The sequence below is a fragment of the Lepidochelys kempii genome, chromosome 18 (genome assembly GCF_965140285.1).
Source record: "Lepidochelys kempii isolate rLepKem1 chromosome 18, rLepKem1.hap1, whole genome shotgun sequence".
In the NCBI taxonomy this organism is placed as follows: domain Eukaryota; kingdom Metazoa; phylum Chordata; order Testudines; family Cheloniidae; genus Lepidochelys; species Lepidochelys kempii.
Genome location: NC_136397.1, coordinates 6970282 through 6991658, shown reverse-complemented (window position 1 = coordinate 6991658; position 21377 = coordinate 6970282). Strand labels below are relative to the sequence as shown.

General features: G+C 44.1%; 1 protein-coding gene across 6 annotated transcripts in view; it reads right to left on the bottom strand.

The window, feature by feature from the left end:
- Positions 1 to 685: 685 nt before the first annotated feature.
- SPEN (spen family transcriptional repressor) overlaps positions 686 to 21377 on the bottom strand; it is a 106013-nt gene continuing 85321 nt past the window's right edge. For all 6 annotated transcript variants that reach the window (XM_073316860.2, XM_073316863.2, XM_073316862.2 and 3 more), the window contains 5 exons: positions 7482 to 15384; positions 6241 to 6654; positions 4096 to 4290; positions 3379 to 3537; positions 686 to 1804 (listed from right to left, as the gene is read on the bottom strand). In XM_073316860.2, coding sequence (XP_073172961.1) covers positions 1673 to 1804; positions 3379 to 3537; positions 4096 to 4290; positions 6241 to 6654; positions 7482 to 15384 — 8803 coding nt within the window. In that variant the 3' untranslated portion in view covers positions 686 to 1672. The remainder of the gene's footprint in view (positions 1805 to 3378; positions 3538 to 4095; positions 4291 to 6240; positions 6655 to 7481; positions 15385 to 21377) is intronic.

The window sequence follows — 21377 nt, the reverse complement described above, 5'->3', positions numbered from 1 at the left end:
GAATCCAAACAGACAGTTTCTTACTGATGGGTTTCACAAATAGGAAGCCACATATAAATCTCATCACTGAAATCAGTTGTCCCAGCAGCCACTTTCCACTTAGGCCTTGATCCTGCAATTGGACACAGCCCCCACCAACCCAGTGCAGCTGGATCCGATGGCAGGATCAGAACCCTCGGCATCAGCTGTTTAAACCACTAAGGACTTTCTAGCTACAACTCCCGACACAAGTCTTCAAAAGTATTTCAGTGATGTGTGTTCTGAACACACACAAGATACAGTTGCTTAAAACAATAAACCAAGGCTTTTCTTAGAATGTGCTCATTTGTGCTGTTGAAGGTTTTGTAGTTTATTCTGTGTATCAAAATTAAAAGTGCCTTCAACATTACCCAGAAAAAAACCCATACTTTGGAGTTTTACAAATATTTACACCACAAAAAACAAAGGCTAAAGTTTGATTTGATCTTTGATAAAATTCTTTTTTTAAACAAGATAAACTCACCAACAAAAAAGAAAAATTTTAAAAAGCTCCTATGTACAAACACTTGGGAAACAGCAAATATCCACAGTAGGAGACGTGACTTATTAGCAATGCTGGCTGGCCCAAACTTGCACACAAATTCTCAATCTCCTTGTGTTCTCCCTCCCCCTCCGGAGCAACTGATGGATCACATCCAGGCTCAACATGTTTTGTATTTTTTAATAAAGTTTGTAATCCAATGGACACACAAAACAAAACTGCGTTGAGAAAACAGTTCCATAAATTAATAAGTGTTAGGGTAGGTGAGGAGGAGGAAGGAAGGTAAAAAGTCTTTGTACAAGTGTATAACACTTCCACTTATTGTGAGACGAGGGACAAGGAAAGGTAATGTTTAAATGAAGCGCACTTACAAATGAGTGACAATACAAAGTCTGAGTATGAAAATAAGATTTTCTCTGAAAACACATTTTTGGCACAGATTAAAAAAAAATGTATGTTGTGGGGATTTGATTTTTTTAAAGTCAGTATTATATATATTTATATATATTATATATATATATTTATATATACACACACGCCCACTCAGTTCTGCATATCCCACCAGGAAGGAAAATAGCTCTCCCTTTTGTTTTATTTTTTTCAGTGTAAACTGTACATCCCAGATGAAGAGAAGATGACTGCAGCAGAGGGAAGTGGAGGAGAGGAAGGGTCACATCCAAAAAAAAAAAAAAAAAAGATAATGTGTGAAATGATCCTTGACCCACAGATTTCAGCAGAAGTTCCCAGGTCCTGCGTTTAGTCCACAACGCATGTTAATGTGTGTCAAGACATCCATAACGTCACAGCATGTCTTCAACTGTGCAAAGGTCCAAGTCACTAATTTAGTGCAAAGGCAGTTCAGGTTCTTTTTTTTTTTTCTTTTCTTTTTTGATAAAAAATATAGCCATCCTTTATTTTCCCCAAAAGGAGGCACAGAAACCCAATACCAGTCCGCCTGTTGAGTGCATCAGTTGTCCATAACCTAAAGCAATATGTAAACATACAAGGTAGCAGAATCACTACCCAGCAACAGTTTGATCGAGGCCGGTTAGGGCAGGAGGCTGGTAGTCTGGCAGCATTTTCTTGTGTCATTAATTTCTCTCTCTCTTTTTTGCTGCAGGGCCTTGGAAAAGTCAGTAACCAACAAACAGCTCATACCGATGCGATGACAATCATAAGGTGAGGAGAGATGTTGGAGATGCTGGCTAGGAGGTCTGGAGCTAGACGGGACAGGTGGCTTTCAGAGAATTCACAGGGTGGGAATATCTGCAGAACATAGGCAGGCTGGGAAAGAATGAAAAAATAAAGACAAGGATGAAAAAACAGCTAAGAACCCCTGTATTTATTTGTTTTTCCCGTGAGCTCATTGGCAAGCACCCAGACAACTTATTTGGCACCATAATGAGGAAATCCTACCAAACAATGCCAAAAATTTGGAAGGTGAACTGTGAATCGCAAATAGTGTGACAGAGAAAGCTTTGCCTTTTAAAAGCTTATATCCATTTTTTAAAAAGCCACCTTAAATGCAGTTCTTACTTCCCTCTCTTTGCTGGATCTTTAGAGGACCTAGGTTGTGATATCACACAGTGATGTTACCTGAGCTGCAGCTCTTCATCCCTAAAACTGAGCTTCAGACATTCTAGGAATCAATATCACCCATCAATCTTAGGCTGTATTCACTAGCTGCATTGCTGGAACACTTCCTTGTAGACACTCACTACTGTGGTGGGAGAGGTTATCCCATCACTGTAGTTAATCCACCTCCCCAGGAAGCAGAAGTTGGAAGAATATGTCCATTGATCTATCGAGCTAGCGCTGGCTACACCAGGGGTAAGGTCAGCTTAACTACATCGCTCAGAGGTTTGGATGTTTCACATCCCTGAGTGACACAGCTAAGTGAGCTGTAGCTCATGAAAGCTTATGCTCAAATAAGTTTGTTGGTCTCTAAGGCGCCAAACACACTCCTTTTCTTTTTTGCTAACTTTTTAGTGTAAACCTGACCTCAGTTGGTGGAGGATGAGGGAAGAGATATGAGAAGCTGCAGCTTAAGGTTACAGAGCCTTATGTAAAGTGATCAAAAACTGGGACACTGGTGGCAACATTTTCTAGGGTTGCAGAATAGTCACACAAAAGGGCATTTTTTGAAAGCACATGCTCACATTACTAAAGCCAGCTTCTGACACAGTAGCAACACGTCTCAGAGGGGAGGATTTTTTTCCCAGTAACCGAGTGTCTGAACGGGTTTATCATGAAACACTAAGCAAGTGTCATTGATATTCATTTTGAACAAAGGAGCAGCTATGTGTCTATATTTATCCGACTTTCCTCTTCCACATTGTTCACATTGAACACTCATTCTAATGGACAGTTTGTTCATGTTAAACACAGAGCAAATCTAACTCAGTGCAGCAATACAAGCGTTTTGTAGTTATACAAAACACACTTTTTGATTGATGTAATGAAAACCATATTTCAGGTGTCCTGAAAAAAAGTTCTTGGGACATCACATGAAAAACAGGGAAGTGAGGACTTCAGATTTCTAATGTTCAAAAAGAGCAAAGATCAGTTTTGTTTTTAAAAAACAGAAATTTATGAATCAAAGAAGCATGAAAGGGCAAAACAAACTTTTTTCTTTTGTCTTAGCAGTTCACCGATAAGAATTAAATGATTTACTCCATTATATTTTCACCAAAGAAATAAAAGGCTAGCATTTCACATGCTAATTCTTTTAAAGACACAAGCATGCACCTTGACACTAACCACAAAAGGATTTTTTTGGTTTATATCCCATAACCATATAATGGTGTCATTTTAATTTCATTTTTAACTGCAAAGTTTCACTGTTTCCATGCAAATACCTGATTAGAGCCAGGGTTGGGAACATTGATGATTCCTGCAGCTTGTTTAGCCTGCAGGTAGCTGATGAATGCAGCCTTAAGTGACTCAGTCTGATTCACCACATCTTCCTGGTCTCGTCCACAAGGCAAGGCCAGTAATAGGCAGTAATCACTCTCCACCTGGGAAGAAAAGAGGACAATTAACAGACAAGCATTTGCTAGGGACATGCCTGTTCTTGACACACATTCATTATCTTTAAACCTTTACTGGAAAATCCTTTCTTTGAACTCCTCAGGAATTAATTGGCTGTGGGTGTTGCGAAAGGCCACTGTAGACTTCTCAGCCAATTAAAAAAATAGAAGAGACGAGACTATGGAAACTTCTCAGCTTCCAATGTACAAACCTAACAACTTCCACTTCCCATGTTGCTTAGACACTTCTGAGCTAGTAAAAGTCTGTTACATTGGCAAAAGACAGGTTAGTTCCAAGTACTCTTAAGGGTAATGTCTGACAAGTCTGCTATTGCCATTCTACCTTTCCGTACAGTGCAGAGTAACGTAAGAGGTGTATGATCCCAAATCCACACCACTCCCTCACCTGAGCTAAGTGAAGACTAGACACCCATTAATGTTTGCATTTAATTCTTATGTCAAAGGAGACATATTTGCCCCTAGCAATATTTCAGAGGCCCCATCACTTACTGCAGACCACAAGGCAGTATGAATATTACCCCTTACCATCATTCTGCGTGCCACACCCTCCAACTGCGAAGCCTCCAGTCGCATGCGCTGAGCAATTCTTAGTGGAGGTCCTCCTTCAGGTGCTGGCAGGGACCGGTGCGCCAAGACGTTGTTACCAGAGACAAAGTGGAGCTGAACTGCAGCTGTGTCATTCTTTAGAGCCAAAAGGCCCTGCCACACGATTGGGTATTTCTGAAAATAAAGGATGAAAAAATCTTAATACAAACAAATGAAGGAGTAAAATAAAGATATAATGAAACATGGACTGGAAAGTGCTTCTACTTGTATTCAAAAGTGATCTTAATTGTGAGGCAAATCACATCTGTGCTGCTCATATGCTTTCAGTAGCAATTATGACACCAAGTATAGTGTTTTAAGAATGCAGTACATTTAATGCCTTCTCATAGTTGGTTCCCAACAAGGACTGATTTGGGCCACATCCTGCCAAATCATCAGTGCAACCCTTATTTCATCACAGTGGCCATCTGTCTGTCTATCCAAGGTCCCCATTACCTTAATATCGGAGAACCCAAAAACTTTAATATTATTTACCCTCATAGACGTCCTGTGCAGCAGGACACTATATTACCCTCTTGTTACACTTAGTCTCTCTGTGCTCAGTTCTCTAAGTGACTTGCCCAAGGACAAACAGGAAGTCTGTGGCTGAGCAGGGACTTGAACCTGGATTTCCCAATTCCCAGGCTGGCGCTCTAACCACATCACCATTCTTCCTCTACCCACCTCTCTCTTCTCCTCATGCTCCAGAATCTAACATTTTTTTAAATAAATCATCTCTAGCCTTCATGGTTTGCAAAGATAATATTCCAAAATGTGAACAGAATGGAAAACAAGGCAGCGATGCCTGCCTGAGTCTGTAGACAGTCAAACACTAACTCAGACTCATGGACTCTTCTCATTCATCTCAATGAGGTGGTAACTCTTATCACTGGACTCTAGGAACATCCATATAAATGGCAACATTGTTAACTAATTTCACTAGTGTCAAGGTTCCTCCCCCACTCTGAACTCTAGGGTACAGATGTGGGGACCTGCATGAAAAACCTCCTAAGCTTATCTTTACCAGCTTAGGTCAAAACTTCCCCAAGGTACAAAATATTCCACCCTTTGTCCTTGGATTGGCTGCTACCACCACCAAACTAATACTGGTTACTGGGGAAGAGCTGTTTGGACACGTCTTTCCCCCCAAAATATTTCCAAAACCTTGCACCCCACTTCCTGGACAAGGTTTGGTAAAAAGCCTCACCAATTTGCCTAGGTGACTACAGACCCAGACCCTTGGATCTTAAGAACAATGAACAATCCTCCCAACACTTGCACCCGCCCTTTCCTGGGAAATGTTGGATAAAAAGCCTCACCAATTTGCATAGGTGACCACAGACCCAAACCCTTGGATCTGAGAACAATGAAAAAGCATTCAGTTTTCTTACAAGAAGACTTTTAATAAAAATAGAAGTAAATATAAATAAAGAAATCCCCCCTGTAAAATCAGGATGGTAGATACCTTACAGGGTAATTAGATTCAAAACATAGAGAACCCCTCTAGGCAAAACCTTAAGTTACAAAAAAGATACACAGACAGAAATAGTTATTCTATTCAGCACAGTTCTTTTCTCAGCCATTTAAAGAAATCATAATCTAACACGTACCTAAGGTTGATTACTTACTAAAAGTTCTAAGACTCCATTCCTGGTCTATCCCTTGCAAAGACAGAATATAGACAGACACACAGACCCTTTGTTTCTCTCCCTCCTCCCAGCTTTTGAAAGTATCTTGTCTCCTCATTGGTCATTTTGGTCAGGTGCCAGTGAGGTTACCTTTAGCTTCTTAACCCTTTACAGGTGAGAGGATTTTTTTCTCTGGCCAGGAGGGATTTTAAAGGGGTTTACCCTTCCCTTTATATTTATGACAACTAGTGATAGAAGCACCCAAGAAAGTAGAGGGATGGTCACATTATGAAGAGCTGCACTACCTAATGTGAGTGGCACACTACATTTTGGTGTCACAAGTGGGAGGAGCTTGGCAGAAGACTACTGCTTATTTTTCCCCTTGCCCTAGTCCTGGTTCAGGCATTAAAAAAAACAAGCAGCACACAGCAGCTCAAGGAGAAAGAGTGATACTTACTGTTAGAAGCTGAACCATATCCACAGGTCTCTGAGAAACAGAGTGAGGAGATGGATCTTGTATTAGAGCAGACTGAGGTTCGGAGCGAGACAATGGCAGCCCCAGTGGGGCCCCAGGGCCTGAAGTTGTAGGGATAAACAAAGATTGCTTCTGAACTGCCTGAGGCTGGTGAGGTGATGGAAGCTCCTGTTTCATTGAAATGGCAACAGGGGAAGGATACGAAGTCTGGCCCGTATCTGCCTGTGTCCTCTGAAGATGTACATGAGGGTCTATCTGTGCTGCATGCCTATTTACAGTGGTGTGGTGGGTTTGTTCAGGTCCTACTGCCTGTGACCCCTTAGAGTCCTGGGAAATCTGAGGAGTTTTGCTGCGCACTGGCTGACTGGTATGTGAATGTTCACCTTCTGGCAGACCCTACAAAGCAATAATGGGAGAGAAAGGGAAAACTTTGGAGAATTCATGAATGGCACAAAACTTTCTCATTTAACAATTAGACTGTTGGGAAACAGTCAAATGATTTCTCCTGCTTAAATCCTTCTAGACAGCTATTTGGCTCTCAGTATGTTCCCTATCACTGTACTATCTGACTTCCTCATACCTGTTAATAAATTTATCCTCACCACAGTAATGGGAGTTATCACCCGTATTTTATAGATGAAGGAGGAGAAGCACAGAGACTATCAAGCACAGCTGGAAACTGAATCCAGACCTCCCAAGTCCCAATTCAGGACCTCAAACTGCTGGACCACACCATCCACCCAGTGGATCTCTCTCTCACTCCCATGCCATTGGTCTGTATAATACAGTAATTACTGGAGAGGAAAATAGCTACAAGTGAGATTATCTCAAACCATGTTCCAGCTTGCCTATGTCGGGAATTGTTCCCCTCTTATATCACTACAACTAGGAATTTATAAAAGATTTCAAGCACTCCCAGAATGGAGCCCTGTTATGATAAAAAGAAAATAAATTAGGGGATCCTCCCCCTTAATTCCTTCCCAGTAGCTTCAAAAAGGTGTTTATCCCATATGTCTCAAACAAAAATAACTGATTTTTAGCATTGTAGTACTTTAAAACACAACCCTAAATGGAGAGGGCACAGTGTATGAGGAATGAGCTAAACTCATCCCAGTTGTAACTCCCACTGCAGTCAAATGCAATTGCATTAGGACTATATTTATCATAGTATGTTTTAAACTCAGGTAAAGAAAACCAAACAGAGGAAATCATAATTTTCTCACCTGAGATGGGGTCATACTCCGTGAAGACAGACCAATTGGCGATGCTCCAGGGAACTGAGGATGACCAAGCTGGGCTGCTGCATGGTAATTTCTCATGTCGCCATACACAGATCTATAATCATGAAAGGAACTCCCTGCAGGATGCATGATCTGTACTCCATGAGGTACAACCACAGGCTGTGTCAAAGGCAGTCCAGGAAGCTGGCTGCTGGGAGGGACGCTGAGGAGCCGGGGCTCACTGTGGGGAGAGTGCGCCATTTTGACTTCAGAAGACTTGGGCGCCTCTTTTCCAGGTTGTGGAGTCTTGCTGACTGGGGGAGTTTTCACAGACCCTTCTGGTGTTCTGGATTGTCTAGTTTCAGGGTGGTGGTCACCCACTGTTGCCATGTGTGGGTGCATCATCATCCTCACATCTCGAGGCACATTGTACTGGTCGAGTCTTATACCTGTAGCATGCATGCGATAATCTGTCTGCATTACTAACACGTCGGACTGTACAGGGGCTGACCCTCTACACACAGTATGATGGTAATGCATCTCATCTTCTGGGGGATGCTGAGAAGATAACGGAGGCATGACTATGTCTCTTATTGGAGCTGGCTGAGGTGTGCTGGATCTCTGAGGTCTAATTTCTAACTGAGGTTGTAGAGCTGCTCTGGGAGAGTGGAGCGCTTCTGGGCGGATGCCATAAGGAATACCAGGCAAAGGAGGGGTATTCATTCTCACTTCACCTTGAGACAGATGGCCAAGGGATACAGTCTGTGTTACACTATGGGGGGGCATTATAACAGACTGCTCAGGATGCATACTGGATATGTATTGAGGCACAGGAATTCCTGGAGCCAGCATGACAGAGGTATTACTAGATAAAGCTGGAGATGAGGTACTGCCAGGATGACAAGCCCTTGGAAATGGAGAGGGAGAATGCCCACTTGTACGTGGGGAATGTGGCTCCTGTTTTGTAACCCCCAAATGAGAAATAGCCCGATCTGTTGGGGTGTTGGGTCCTGAGCTGACATGGTTTGCTTCTGAATGCATTTTACCAGATAGGGAAGGGTGATGAGGACTGACCCCAGGGCTCAAGTTTGATGGCTGAAGAGCCTTAGTCTCCACTTTCAGAGCAGTCAGATCAGGAAGTTTTTTGTTGACGGAAGCTACACTTTGAGAGAGTACCATCTGGTTGTGAACTAGTACAGGTGGAGCGTTTACCGTCTGGGAGAGGACTTTAACAGGCCCCGACTGAGAAGCAGGAGTCTGGACAGAAAGGTGGCCTGATTCAGATTTCTCTAAGGTAGTCCGTTCTTGTTTAACGGAGGAGATCACAGGTGATGTATTGTAAGGTTGGGTTCCTAGTACCAAAGAATGGGTGGACACATTCCCATATCCTGTGGGAGTTTGAGAGCCTTTGGGTGCTGGCTGCGATGGAGTAATAGGTTCTTGTTTAATTTGTGACTTGGACACAGACTGCTGAAACTCTATATCAACAGCACTTGCTGGGGGAATCTGACTGATCTTTGCACTAATTCGTTGAGGGCCCTCTGTCTTCTGTCCTGAATAACTCAAAAGTACAACACCCTCTGAAGTGTTTACTCGCAGACCTGGGCTGGATCCAGTCTCCACTGGCCTATCTTCAATAACAGACATAGATCCTGGATGAAACCTGCTGTTATCATTTGTGCTAGGTCTCTGCTTGTATTTTGGTGAAGGGGCATTAACTAGACATGTCTGGGTCTGGGGGACTTGCTTCATCAATGTTATCCTTGGAGTTTCCTCTAGATCAATGCTATGGGGCATTCTGCTTATAACGGAAGTAGCTTTGGGGGCAATAACTGTACTTAATTTTTCTTTCTCACTGAAAACTGGTGCCTCTGCTACTGGGGGATCCAAAGCATTAGTGATAGGAACTGCTGGTTTTTCCTCTGACACTGGTTTTATGGCCTCTACTGGAGGATGAGGTGCCTCCTCCAAACGAGGTGCACTAAGTGGTTCAGCAACAGAAGTTGTGACATTCGTAGAAGCAAGGCTAGTTGCTGAAACGTATTTGGGCTCCATAAGTATCTTCCTCAGAGTACTGGAGTTTGTATCAATATCAGATGCTTTAGTATCTGGGGGAAGAGCTGGTGGTGGGGTGGAACGAGCACGGGTGTCATCATGCCTTACAATCCATTCGGTCACGCTGGTGGTGCTGGAATGAAGGGGGACTATCCCAGCTGGTGCAGGAGTGGGTAATTTTGTCGCAGTTGCAGAAGAAACTGCAGGAACGGTTGTATTTGAAACACTCGGTGGAGTAACGGGTGCATTTTCAATAGCTGACCGTAGCTTGAATCCAGTTTGGCTCACATCATCCACAGGAACGGGCTGGGAAGGTAGATCCAGAGCAGGAGGAGCTTTAGGAGGGACACTGCTCTCAGAAACAGCTTCATGAGAAATTCTCTCAGTGGTTGCAGCCTTGCTTGCATCAGTAATATTCAATTCAGTAGAAACCTGAACAGAGTTTTTATTTTGCTTTTCATCTTTCAAGGTTTCTTCTGGTTTTGCCTTAACTTCATTGGCATTAGGAGACTTACTTTGTACCCTTTCAGGCTCAAAAACACTAACTTCGGCGGTATCCCCTTTCTTGCTCACGCTCCTTTTACGTCTTTGCCGCGTGCTCTTTTGACGGCCTTTTTCCTTCCGAGAAACTTCGGTTTCCTGTAACGTTTCCGCTTCCTGTGCAGAATTTGAAGATTCACTGAAGCTCACTTCAGCCTCCTTATTTTCTGCCTCTACTGTTGATGGAGTAGTGCCAGAGGGTCCAACAGCAGCTTCTGTTTCCAAGATATTGTTAACTGCCTGATCAGTTTCAGGCTCCATTTCTTCCCTAGAGGATGGCAACACCACTGGTTCTGGAGGTATCTCAGATTCTGATTCTGCAGGATAAGTTGGAGGAGCAGGAAAGCTTTCTGTTTCTCCAGAAATATCATTTATGATGGATCCAATAGCTGCTGCCAGTTCTGTTTCACTAGCCTGATGTGCAGGTTTGTCTCCCTCCTCCTCCTGACGAACTTCAGACACGTCAGTTGCCTGTTCTTTGTAGGCAGCAACTGATGGTGTTTCAGTGAGCTTTGCAATGTTTTCCACAGCCTGTTCAAGTTCAATCTGCTTTGCTAACTGGGCAGCTTCTGGTGATTGGTTTGGTTCATGCATAATTTCTTTTTCTGTTTCCTGGAATGGATCTTCTGGCTCATTCTTTACAAAATGGGGTGACAAACTGTCCTCTTTTTGTGGACTTTTGATTTTTGCTGGTGACATTGCCACAGGCTCTACTTCCTCTTCACTTGGTCGCAGGGCACCTTTGACTTCATCAACATTGAGACGTATTTCCACATTTTTCAGACACAAGGATGCTTTATCTACAACTGTCTTGGCATTTCTAGATCTTCCTCGTTTGGATTTAGTAGCTTTTTCTGAGGGATTTTTTTTCTCTACAATCTCAACTGTGGGGGTTTCTGGAAGATTTTTGTCCATATCAAGTTCTTTTCTGTCACGTTTCTGTTCGCTTGCTGCTGCTTCTTTGTCTGTAGCCTTTAATTTATTACTGTTCTCACTAATATTTGGTTCTTGACCAGCTGTTTCAGTGGCCTCTTCACATTCTACAGTGATATCTGCTTTCGGTTCATTTTTCCCTTTTTTTCCCTGCTGACTGCTTGCAGCTAATGAATGACCATGTGTTAGTTTTTGGGATCTAGGAGATCTCCATCCCTCTGCAGGTTTAGGGGTTTCCACTGTTTCTTTAGTCTCAGTCTCTTCTGCTTCTTGTTGTACTGGTTCTGTCTTAATAGGAGAGATTTCTTCCTCAGGCTTACGGCGTGACTTTGGAGGCCTTCCTCTTCTTGGTGTGGTAGGAACAGTTGTTGCAGTCTCCTGAGGCTCCTTCTCTCCTCTTTTTCTGGTAGATCTAGTTACCTCTGCCGAGTCCTTCACTGGAGATGGGCCTTCATTGTCTCCTGTGGTAGCATAAACTGATCTTACATTTCTGCGTCTAGTTCGACCTACTGGCAAACTTGGCTCTATGTTTTCTGGCTCTGTTGCAGCACTAGGAGATTTAGCAGCATTTCTTGAAACTTTTTCTGCTTCTACTTTCAATTCTAAAAGTTTCTGTGCTTCCCCACGAGGAGAGCTCGATCTTTTAAGTTTTTCACGGTCAATCCTTTCACTCTTCCTTGTGACAGGTTTCTCTGTGACATTTGCTGTGGCTGATTGAACAGGAGTCTTGGAACGTTTACTTTTGTATGATTTTTTATCTTTTACAACTGGGGGTTCAACTTCCATGTCATTGTCAGAAACAGGAGGCAGAATATCAGCAACTACCTCTGCTTTCTGACTTGAATTAGGATCAGTGTCAGCAGCAGGTAGGGCATTTTCCTCTTTAGATTTGCTAGATTCATCAGACTTTTGAACTGATTTGGGAGGTGGTGGGATCAACTGTGTGTTTTCAGGTTCCGGGTCTACGTTGATATCTGTTTGTGAAAATGAAGCTCCTGGTGTAGGCGGCTTTGTATCCAAATATGAAGGATGCTCTGTAGATACCGAGTCTTCTTCAGAAGCCAGAGTTGCAGGAATGACATCTTTATTGGCTTCTACTACTTGGGGAGGTTCAAGTTGCTCAGGTGGTTCTACTTTGATAGGAGCAACAAGTTCGGGAAGAGGTTTTGGTTCTTCTGTTATTGAAGCAAGTTCAGATGGCCTTTCTTCTCTTGCAGACGTTATATCCACAACTGTTTTTTCATTTGCTACCTTCTCAGATATGACTGCTGCTGATTCTTGAGTTACAACTGTGACTGAAGAAGGCCCAACTAATGACGACTTATGTTCCGGTTCTTTATTATCAGGAACAGTTTCTGGAGTCTTAGGCTGATTGTCTTCCTGCTTTTCCACTTCTTTTGGTTTTTGATCCTTCTCCTTTTCTTTTTGCTGCATTCTGGTTAGCTCAATAAATCTACTGTGAAAAAGAACAACTGGTTCTTGCACCAACTCAGATGCACTGTTACTCCCATCAGAAGAAGTCTGTCTCCCATATATTCGACCAGAAATGAAGTCCAGGTCATCATCTTTTCTTTCTAAATGCTGTAGACGCTTGGAATCTTGTTCAAAGATTGAGCTATGTAAAAATCGAGAAGCAAACAATTCCTGTCTCTCTTGCTCCTCCTCTTTATGATCCTCTTTCTTATCATCTAGTTTTCCTTCTGAATCAGTCCTGATTTTTTTCTTTTTCATATACCAAGATGGAATAGGTCTTGGAGCAGAGTCAACTTTCTCTTTGTCTTTATTGTTTCTAAAACTAGCAAATCTTGAGTCCCAATCCAGAAAAGACCAGTTTTCTTCTCTAGATGAAGAGAGAGATTTAGCTCTTTCAAGCAAGGCTTTTGTGTCTGGTGTGATTGTCTTATCCAATGCAAAGGAGTAAAATTTGTTTCTTTCTAAAGAAGTTGACAGCCTTTCTTCTCTTTCTCTGTCCCTTAATAAAAAAGATAACCTGGAACTCTCTAATAATGATGAGGCTTTAGGAGAATGGGGTTTATTTTCATTGTCATCATCAGAATCTGAAGGCACCTCCCCTGGTTCCAGGTCCCGTACAGACCGTTTTCGTATGCTGTCTCTTTTAACTATACTACTTGGGAAGCTAATATCAACTTTACCAGGCTCTTGTTTCACTTGAGATTCCCATCGACTTGATTCATCTTCAGAACTAAGTACCGATAGCTTTATTTTGGCCATTTCTGCCATCTGCTCCCTTCTGCTGGAATCGTAGGGATTAAATTTTAGGGAATCCTCCCTCACAGTCATATTGGAATATGAAAGACCCTTTTCTTCTATTTTAGGTGATTCTTTGGTTTCTTTTAACGGCATTAGCCTTGGGGAATCTAGGGTGTCATCATCCTCATGAAAAGGAAAGTGTCTGATACTAGGTGAACAGGCAGTCCTTTCAGAATCTTCGCTCACCTGGCGAGAGCTTCTGTAGTTCCTCTCTCTTTTAGTGCTAATTTCAAAATCAAAATGGTCAGTCTTTTTCTTTTTACTTGGTGGAGAGTCATCTGTGACATCTTGTGGGGGTTTGCCCACCTCATGAACCAGGCTACGCCTTTCATATTCGTCTACTTCTTTTTTTGGACTGCCAAACTTCTCAGACTTTGCTATCTCCATTTCCATCTGCTGTTTTAATCTGCGACTTTGCTCCATTTGTTTTCTGTAACTTTGTGTGTAATCAATGTCAATACCAATTTTCTCTTCTGTATCAGCTGACTGAGGTTTCTCCTGGCCAAGTTTATGGTCAGGCATCTCTTCGGGAAGACCACAGAAATTTTTCTTCATGTCCTCGCTCTCTGTTCCTTGATCATCTAACAGCTGCATTTGCTTGTGCTGTGGTTTTATTGGATTAAGTTTTTTAGAAAGGATTTCTTGAGTTTCCACTGGTTCATCAACAGGTTCTCCTAGCCTAGGCTGCAGTTCTAAACAGGGACGCAAGCCAATCCCAACGGAAACGTTAGCAGGCTCCTGTGTATCTTTGGGGCTGGTAACAGTAATAAGTCTTTCCAGTTTAATTTTTTTAGATTCCCTTTTAAGCATCTCTTTCCTCAAGGGCTTTCTTTCCAATTCTCCTTCCCTTAACACTGTAACTTCTCTAGATGAAGTTGTCACATCAAGTTGCTTTTTCAAGACCATGCGTGCAGCATCTTCCTCGTCTTGGCTGCTTCTTTTAACGTCCAGTTTTTGCCTGTCAGGTTTCAAGTTTGCATCAGCAAAACGTCTTTTACGAGCCTCTAACTTGTCGAGATCTACTGCATTTGTCCCTTCTGTAGTCTGCTCTGTCTTCAAGTGTTTCTTGGACTTTAGTTTTCCCTCTTTATCAACTACTTCTACATGACTGGCAAGAACCTTCTCTTTTGGCACCTTAGTTCTAACAGGTTCCAGTTTAGACTGGTCAGATTTTGTTTGCTCAACTTGAGATGTCTGGACTTTTTGTTCAAGAAGTGGAGATTTAATAGTGTCATTATCAAGCTTTGCTCTCAGTTTCTCCAAAGCAGGCTGATCAATAACTTTCCCTTCCTTTTCTTTTACTCGAGTCAGCACCACACATGGCATTAGTTCCAGACGGTTTTTAGCTGTCCCTTCTTTATCAGCTCTCTCTTTACTCTGTTTACTATTGCCCTTTAATTTTTCAGGGCTGGGTTCTCTCTCATTTTCTTGGTCTGTTTCAGAAGACTGAGAGCTTGGTGAATGAATTTTTGCTTTTCGTTTCTGCTTATCAGTTTTATCCTTTTCTAGTTTTTCTGGCTTCTCCTTCCTCACCAAACGTTTGTCTTTGTCTGTTCTCTCTTGGTCAAATGCACGTTCTTTATCATTTTTCTCATTTTTTGCATAACGCTCTGGACGCGTCTTGTCAAGTTTGTCATATCTTGGAGGAGAAAGTGAGCTGCAGCTCCCACTACGATCTGAAGACCTGCTGTAGATCCTCCTTTCAGAATCACTTTGAAGCCTTTCTGACTGTGAGGGAGACGCTCCAGGGCTCTGTGGACGTCTGGAATGAGTTGGACTTTGACTGCGTTCAATTGGCCGCCTTTCATGATCTCTGTCTCGATCCGATTCAAACCGCTCTCTTTCCCTCTCTCTCTCTCGTTGTCTGTAACTGTATTCCCTTATATCTTGTTCATAAGGATCTCCTCTGTAATCCCTGTATTCACGTGGATCGTCATAATATCGCGGGTCATAGTAATCTCCTTGATAAGGATCCCATTCTGCATAAAATTCTCTGCTTCGTGCAGGATATTCTCTCCTAGGATCTTCAGGATACGTCCCTGGAGTTCTAACAGTCTCATAGTAAGTACGATCAGGTGCATATTCATAAGATCCTCTTCTTTCATCTCTGCCAAAAACAAGAACAATACAGTGGTTAGTTTTCCCTGTTAACCAAAAAGTGTTGAATTATGAAACTCTTCTACATGAAAAATTATTTTATGATAGTTTATTTATTTAGTTATATATCCTGGCAGATATTCATAGCTGTACCCATAGACTTAACAAAAATGAATAAGTGCATAGTGGATGAATCAATGTGTTAGTCTCAGATACATAGTAAATCAGTCATTTTGTTAAACAGATAGCTTAGGTGAACACCTTTGAATCAATCCAATTATCTTTTTTTTTTTTTTTTGGCCAAACGAGTATTTATGTCCTTATTCAGGGAACAAATATAAACCAATTTAATGAAAGTGCGCCCTACAGCGCAAAAGCTTCAGCGTGTGTGTGTGGACCCCACACTTTCAAAAGCTGTTAGTAACGAGAGAGCAGTAGTTAGCTCTGAAAACATACATCAGATCAAACATCAAGCTTTCCATCTCTCAGCTAGTAAGTTGTAACCAGTAAGAGGGAACTGTGTCAACATTTCAAAACTCCAAAAATAAATAAGACCAGTTCCTTGGCAGATTTTTTTTTTTTTTTTGGTATCTTTGTTACATTAAAAGTGCATGCAGTACTGATTCCCCAACCATTTAAAAGTACGTTTTACACCCTCTCTTTCACACATTTGCACATAGTGCTAAAAGTGGAATGTTTCTACCTTGTAAGTAGTATACAAAAGTAAAACAACCCCACCCCCCTAAAAGTAATACACACTTCCATTCTGCAAAAGATCACAGAATTTTATGAACTGCAACTGTCAGGAGACCGCTAATGGGGACAGGTGGAGTCATGCTAATGAGCTTGAGTCCACCATTGGAAGGTTTAGGCCAAATTCATACAGGACCAAAACCTGTCTCTTTAAAATCAAAAAGTTAATCTGAAAAAAAATGGCTACCCTTTGCACTGCAGACTGTCACCCAAGTGGGTCTGTTCAACTGGCAAAATGCTTTATAAATGATAAACTGCATTTATCATATGCCTTAGATTGCCTCACTTGCACTCTGCCCCTAACCCGTCTCCTTTGGGCCAGTGTCTAACAACTGCAATAGCTCAGGCAGCTTTGATCAGCTGTCATTTTAAAAAAGTCAGCCTGACACAGATGTTCCCAAAGAACTTACATAAGACCGAGAATGTGCAATACACAAAAATTCTGAATCATTAACAGGTTTAGGGTCAAATATTTCATGACCCTAAAGACTTAAAACAGGTGCTCTGTACTATTTGAAAGAAGATTCCTGGTTTTTCAAAAGGGCACATATCACTTGCTTCTCATCCTAGGAAGTTCTGATATGTGGGGCCTTAAAATTGTGACATTTTTATGTAGAAAAGTTATCTAAGGTATTTGTAGAATTTGATAAAATGCATTAGTTCTAATTTCTCTCTCCCCCTGAGTAGCGTACACTTAGACTCATAATACTAAGAAAAAAGACGCTCACTCACCTTTGTAACTGTTGTTCTTTGAGATGTGTTGCTCATATCCACTCCAGTTAGGTGACTGCGTGCTGCGTGCACGATTGTCGGAAGATTTTTACCCCAGCAATACTCAGTGGGTCGGCTGAGGCGCCCCCTGGAGTGGCGCCTTCCTGGCGCCGGATATATGTCCCAGCTGACCCAGTGCCCCTTCAGTTCCTTCTTGCCGGCTACTCTGATAGAGGGGAAGGAGGGCGGGTTTGGAATGGATATGAGCAACACATCTCAAAGAACAACAGTTACAAAGGTGAGTAACTCTCTTTTCCTCTTCAAGTGCTTGCTCATATCGATTCCAATTAGGTGACTTTCAAGCCTTACCTAAGCTGTGGGGTAGGAGTGAGATGTCGCGGAGTGAAGGACCGCTGAACCAAATGCAGCATCACCCTTGGACTGCTGAATTATTGCATAGTGGGCAGCGAAGGTATGCACCGATGACCAAGTCGCTGCCCTACATATCTCCAGTATGGGTACGTGTGCCAGGAAAGCAGAAGATGAAGCCTGAGCCAGCGTAGAGTGGGCGGTAAGGTGTGTAGTTGGGACACCAGCCAAGTTATCGTACGCATGATGGAATTGGAGTGTCTACTGACAGCTCTAGGAGAGTTGTATACCAACCAGTGCTGCCTGGGCCACGCTGGGGTGACCAAAATCAGACAGGCTCTGTCTCTGCGCAGCTTGAGCAGGACCCTGTGGACTAGTGGGAATGGAGGGAAGGCGTAGCATGGGTGATCCTCCCACTGTACGAGGAAGGCGTTTGACAGGGAACCTGGAGAGCGTCCTTGTAGAGAGCAGAACACTTGGCATTTCCAATTCTCACGAGAGGCGAATAGGTCTATCAGGGGAAAGCCCCACTTCAGGAAGACAGAGTGGATGACGTCCAGGCGAACCGACCACTCGTGAGTCTGAAATGATCTGCTGAGGTGGTCCGCTAAGGTGTTCTGGACTCCTGGGAGAAATAACGCCAACAGATGGATCGAGTGGGCTATACAGAATTCCCACAGACAAGTGGCCTCCTGACATGGGGGGACAACCGGGCTCCCCCTTGCTTGTTGATGTAAAACATGGCCATTGTGTTGTCTGTGAGGACTGCAACACAACGGCCTTGAATACACACTCGGAATGCCTGACATGCCAGGCGCACAGCTCTGAGTTCCCGTACGTTGATGTGCAGGGATAACTCTCCTGCCGACCTTAGCCCCTGTGTACAGAGGACCCCGAGGTGGGCTCCCCATCCCAGGGATGATGCTTCCATGACTAGGGACACGGAGGGCTGCGGAGCGTGAAATGGCACCCCTTCGCACACTGATTTGGGGTCCAGCCACCAGTCTAGAGAGGCCAGTATCCCTGGTGGGATGGTAACCACCGTGCTCAAGCTGTCCTGACCTGGGCGGTATACTGTTGATAGCCAGGCTTGGAGTGGAAGTAGCCGCAGCCTGGTGTGCATGGTCACATATGTGCAAAAGGCCATATGTCCCTGGAGACATAGGCATGTTTTCACGGTCGAGGTTGGGAAGTTTTGCAGGCTATGGAAGATGTTTACCAGGGATTGGAAGTGTGCTTCCGGCAGAAGTGCTCGGGCTAGGCCTGAGTCTAAGACTGCTCCTATGAATTCTACCCTCTGGGTTGGTACCAGAGTAGATTTCACGACACTGAGCAGGAGGCCCAGTCGATTGAACATGTTCATGATGAGCTGAACATGAGACTGCACCTGATCACAGAATCATAGAATATCAGGGTTGGAAGGGGCCTCAGGAGGTCATCTAGTCCAACCCCCTGCTCAAACCAGGACCAATCCCCAATTAAATCATCCCAGCCAGGGCTTTGTCAAGCCCGACCTTAAAAATATCTAAGGAAGGAAATTCTACCACCTCCCTAGGTAACGCATTCCAGTGTTTCACCAAACTCCTAGTGAAAAAGTTTTTCCTAATATCCAACCTAAACCTCCCCCACTGCAACTTGAGACCATTACTCCTTGTTCTATCATCAGCTACCACTGAGAACAGTCTAGATCCATCCTCTTTGGAACCCCTTTCAGGTAGTTGAAAGCAGCTATCAAATCCCCCCTCATTCTTCTCTTCCGCAGACTAAACAATCCCAGTTCCCTCAGCCTCTCCTCATAACTCATGTGTTCCAGTCCCCTAATATTTTTGTTGCCCTCCTCTGGACGTTTTCCAGTTTTTCCACATCCTTCTTGTAGTGTGGGGCCCAAAACTGGACACAGTACTCCAGATGAGGCCTCACCAATGTCGAATAGAGGGGAATGATCACATCCCTTGATCTGCTGGCAATGCCCCTACTTATACATCCCAAAATGCCATTGGCCCTCTTGACAACAAGGGCATACTGTTGACTCATATCCAGCTTCTCGTCCACTGTAACCCCTAGGTCCTTTTCTGCAGAACTGCTGCCGAGCCATTTGGTCCCTAGTCTGTAGCGGTGCATGGTGTTCTTCCGTCCTAAGTGCAGGACTCTGCACTTGTCCTTGTTGAACCTCATCACATTTCTTTTGGCCCAATCCTCTAATTTGTCTAGGGCCCTCTGTATCCTATCCCTACCCTCCAGAGTATCTACCTCTCCTCCCACTTTAGTGTCATCTGCAAACTTGCTGAGGGTGCAATCCACACCATCCTCCAGATCATTTATGAAGGTATTGAACAAAACCGGCCCCAGGACAGACCCTTGGGGCACTCCACTTGATACCGGCTGCCAACTAGACATGGAGCCATTGATCACTACCCGTTGAGCCCGACAATCTAGCCAACTTTCTACCCACCTTGTAGTGCATTCATCCAGCCCATACTACTTTAACTTGCTGGCAAGAATACTGTGGGAGACTGTGTCAAAAGCTTTGCTAAAGTCAAGGAACAACATGTCCACCGCTTTCCCCTCATCCACAGAGCCAGTTATCTCGTCATAGAAGGCAATTAGATTAGTCAGGCATACCTTGCCCTTCGTGAATCCATGCTGACTGTTCCTGATCACTTTCCTCTCCTCTAAGTGCTTCAGAATTGATTCCTGGAGGACCTGATTCCTGGAGCGGCCTCGAATAAGCCAGTTGTCGAGATATGGGAACACTTGGATCCGTTGTCAATGAAGGGAGGCAGCCACAACAGCCATGCACTTGGTAAACACCCTGGGGGCCGTAGATAGGCCAAAAGGAAGGACGGTGAATTGAAAGTGCTGCTGATTGACCACAAAGCGAAGGAAGCATCTCTGCGCTGGGTAGATCACAATGTGGAAGTATGCGTCCTTCATGTCGAGGGCGGCATACCAGTCTCCAGGATCTAAGGAATGAATAATGGTTCCGAGAGAGACCATGCGGAACTTCAACTTTACCATGAATTTGTTGAGTCCGTGTAGGTTCAAGATGGGCTGAAGCCTGCCGCTGGCCTTGGGGATTAGGAAGTAGCGGGAGTAAAAACCGCTGCCCCTTGACTCTCTTGGAACCTCCTCTATTGCCCCCACAGCTAGGAGTGATTGGACCTCCTGTAGAAGGAGGTGCTCGTGAGAAGGGTCCCTGAAGAGGGTTGGGGTAGGAGGGTGTGTGTGTGTGTGGGGGGGGGGAATTGAAGGGAGTAACCCCTTTCCACCATGCGAAGGACCCAACGGTCTGATGTTATGTGAGACCACGCACGGAGGAAACGGGAGAGAAGATCTTGGAAAGGCAGAAAAGGATCCTGAATGGAGACTGGTGCTCCGTCCTTGGGCGCACCTTCAAAAGTTCTGCTTAGGCCCAGCCAATGGCTTGGTGGCCAGTTTGTCTTCTTCTACCACCTCGGCAGAGTTTTCTAAAGAAATCCTGTCTTGGCCGAGGGGGAAGGTAGGACCTCTGAGGCTGCTGTCTGAAGGTTCTTCTCTGCGTTACTGGGGTATGCATTCCCAGAAAGCACATAATAGTTCGAGTCCTTCAGACTCTGCAGCCTTGAGTCTGTTTTGTCTGAGAATAGGCCCTGGCCATCAAAGGGTAGGTCCTGGAGGGTCTGCTGCAACTCTGGTGGTAGGCCAGAGACCTGCAGCCACGAGATGCGGCGCCTGGCTATGCCTGAGGCCAGGGTCCTAGCCTCCAAGTCCAGAGAGGCTTGCAGGGAGGTTCTGGCCACCTTCTTGCCCTCCTCCACCAGAGCTCCAAATTCCTCTCTGGACTCCTGTGGATCCAACTCTTTGAATTTCTCCATAGAGTGCCACGAATTATAATCGTATCTGCTCAGGAGTGCCTGCTGGTTGGCCACCCTGAGCTGCAAGCCTCCTGCTGAGTACACCTTGCACCCAAACAAGTCTAGGCGTCTAGCGTCCTTTGATTTTGGCGCCGGGGCCTGCTGACCGTGCCACTCCTTCTCGTTGACCGAAGCCACGACAAGGGAACACGGTTGGGGGTGCATGTAGAGGTACTCGTACTCCTTTGAGGGGGACAAAGTACTTCCTTTCTACCCCCTTGGCCGTAGGTGGAATGGAGGCTGGTGATTGCCAGATTGTCTTGGCTTTGGCCTTTAT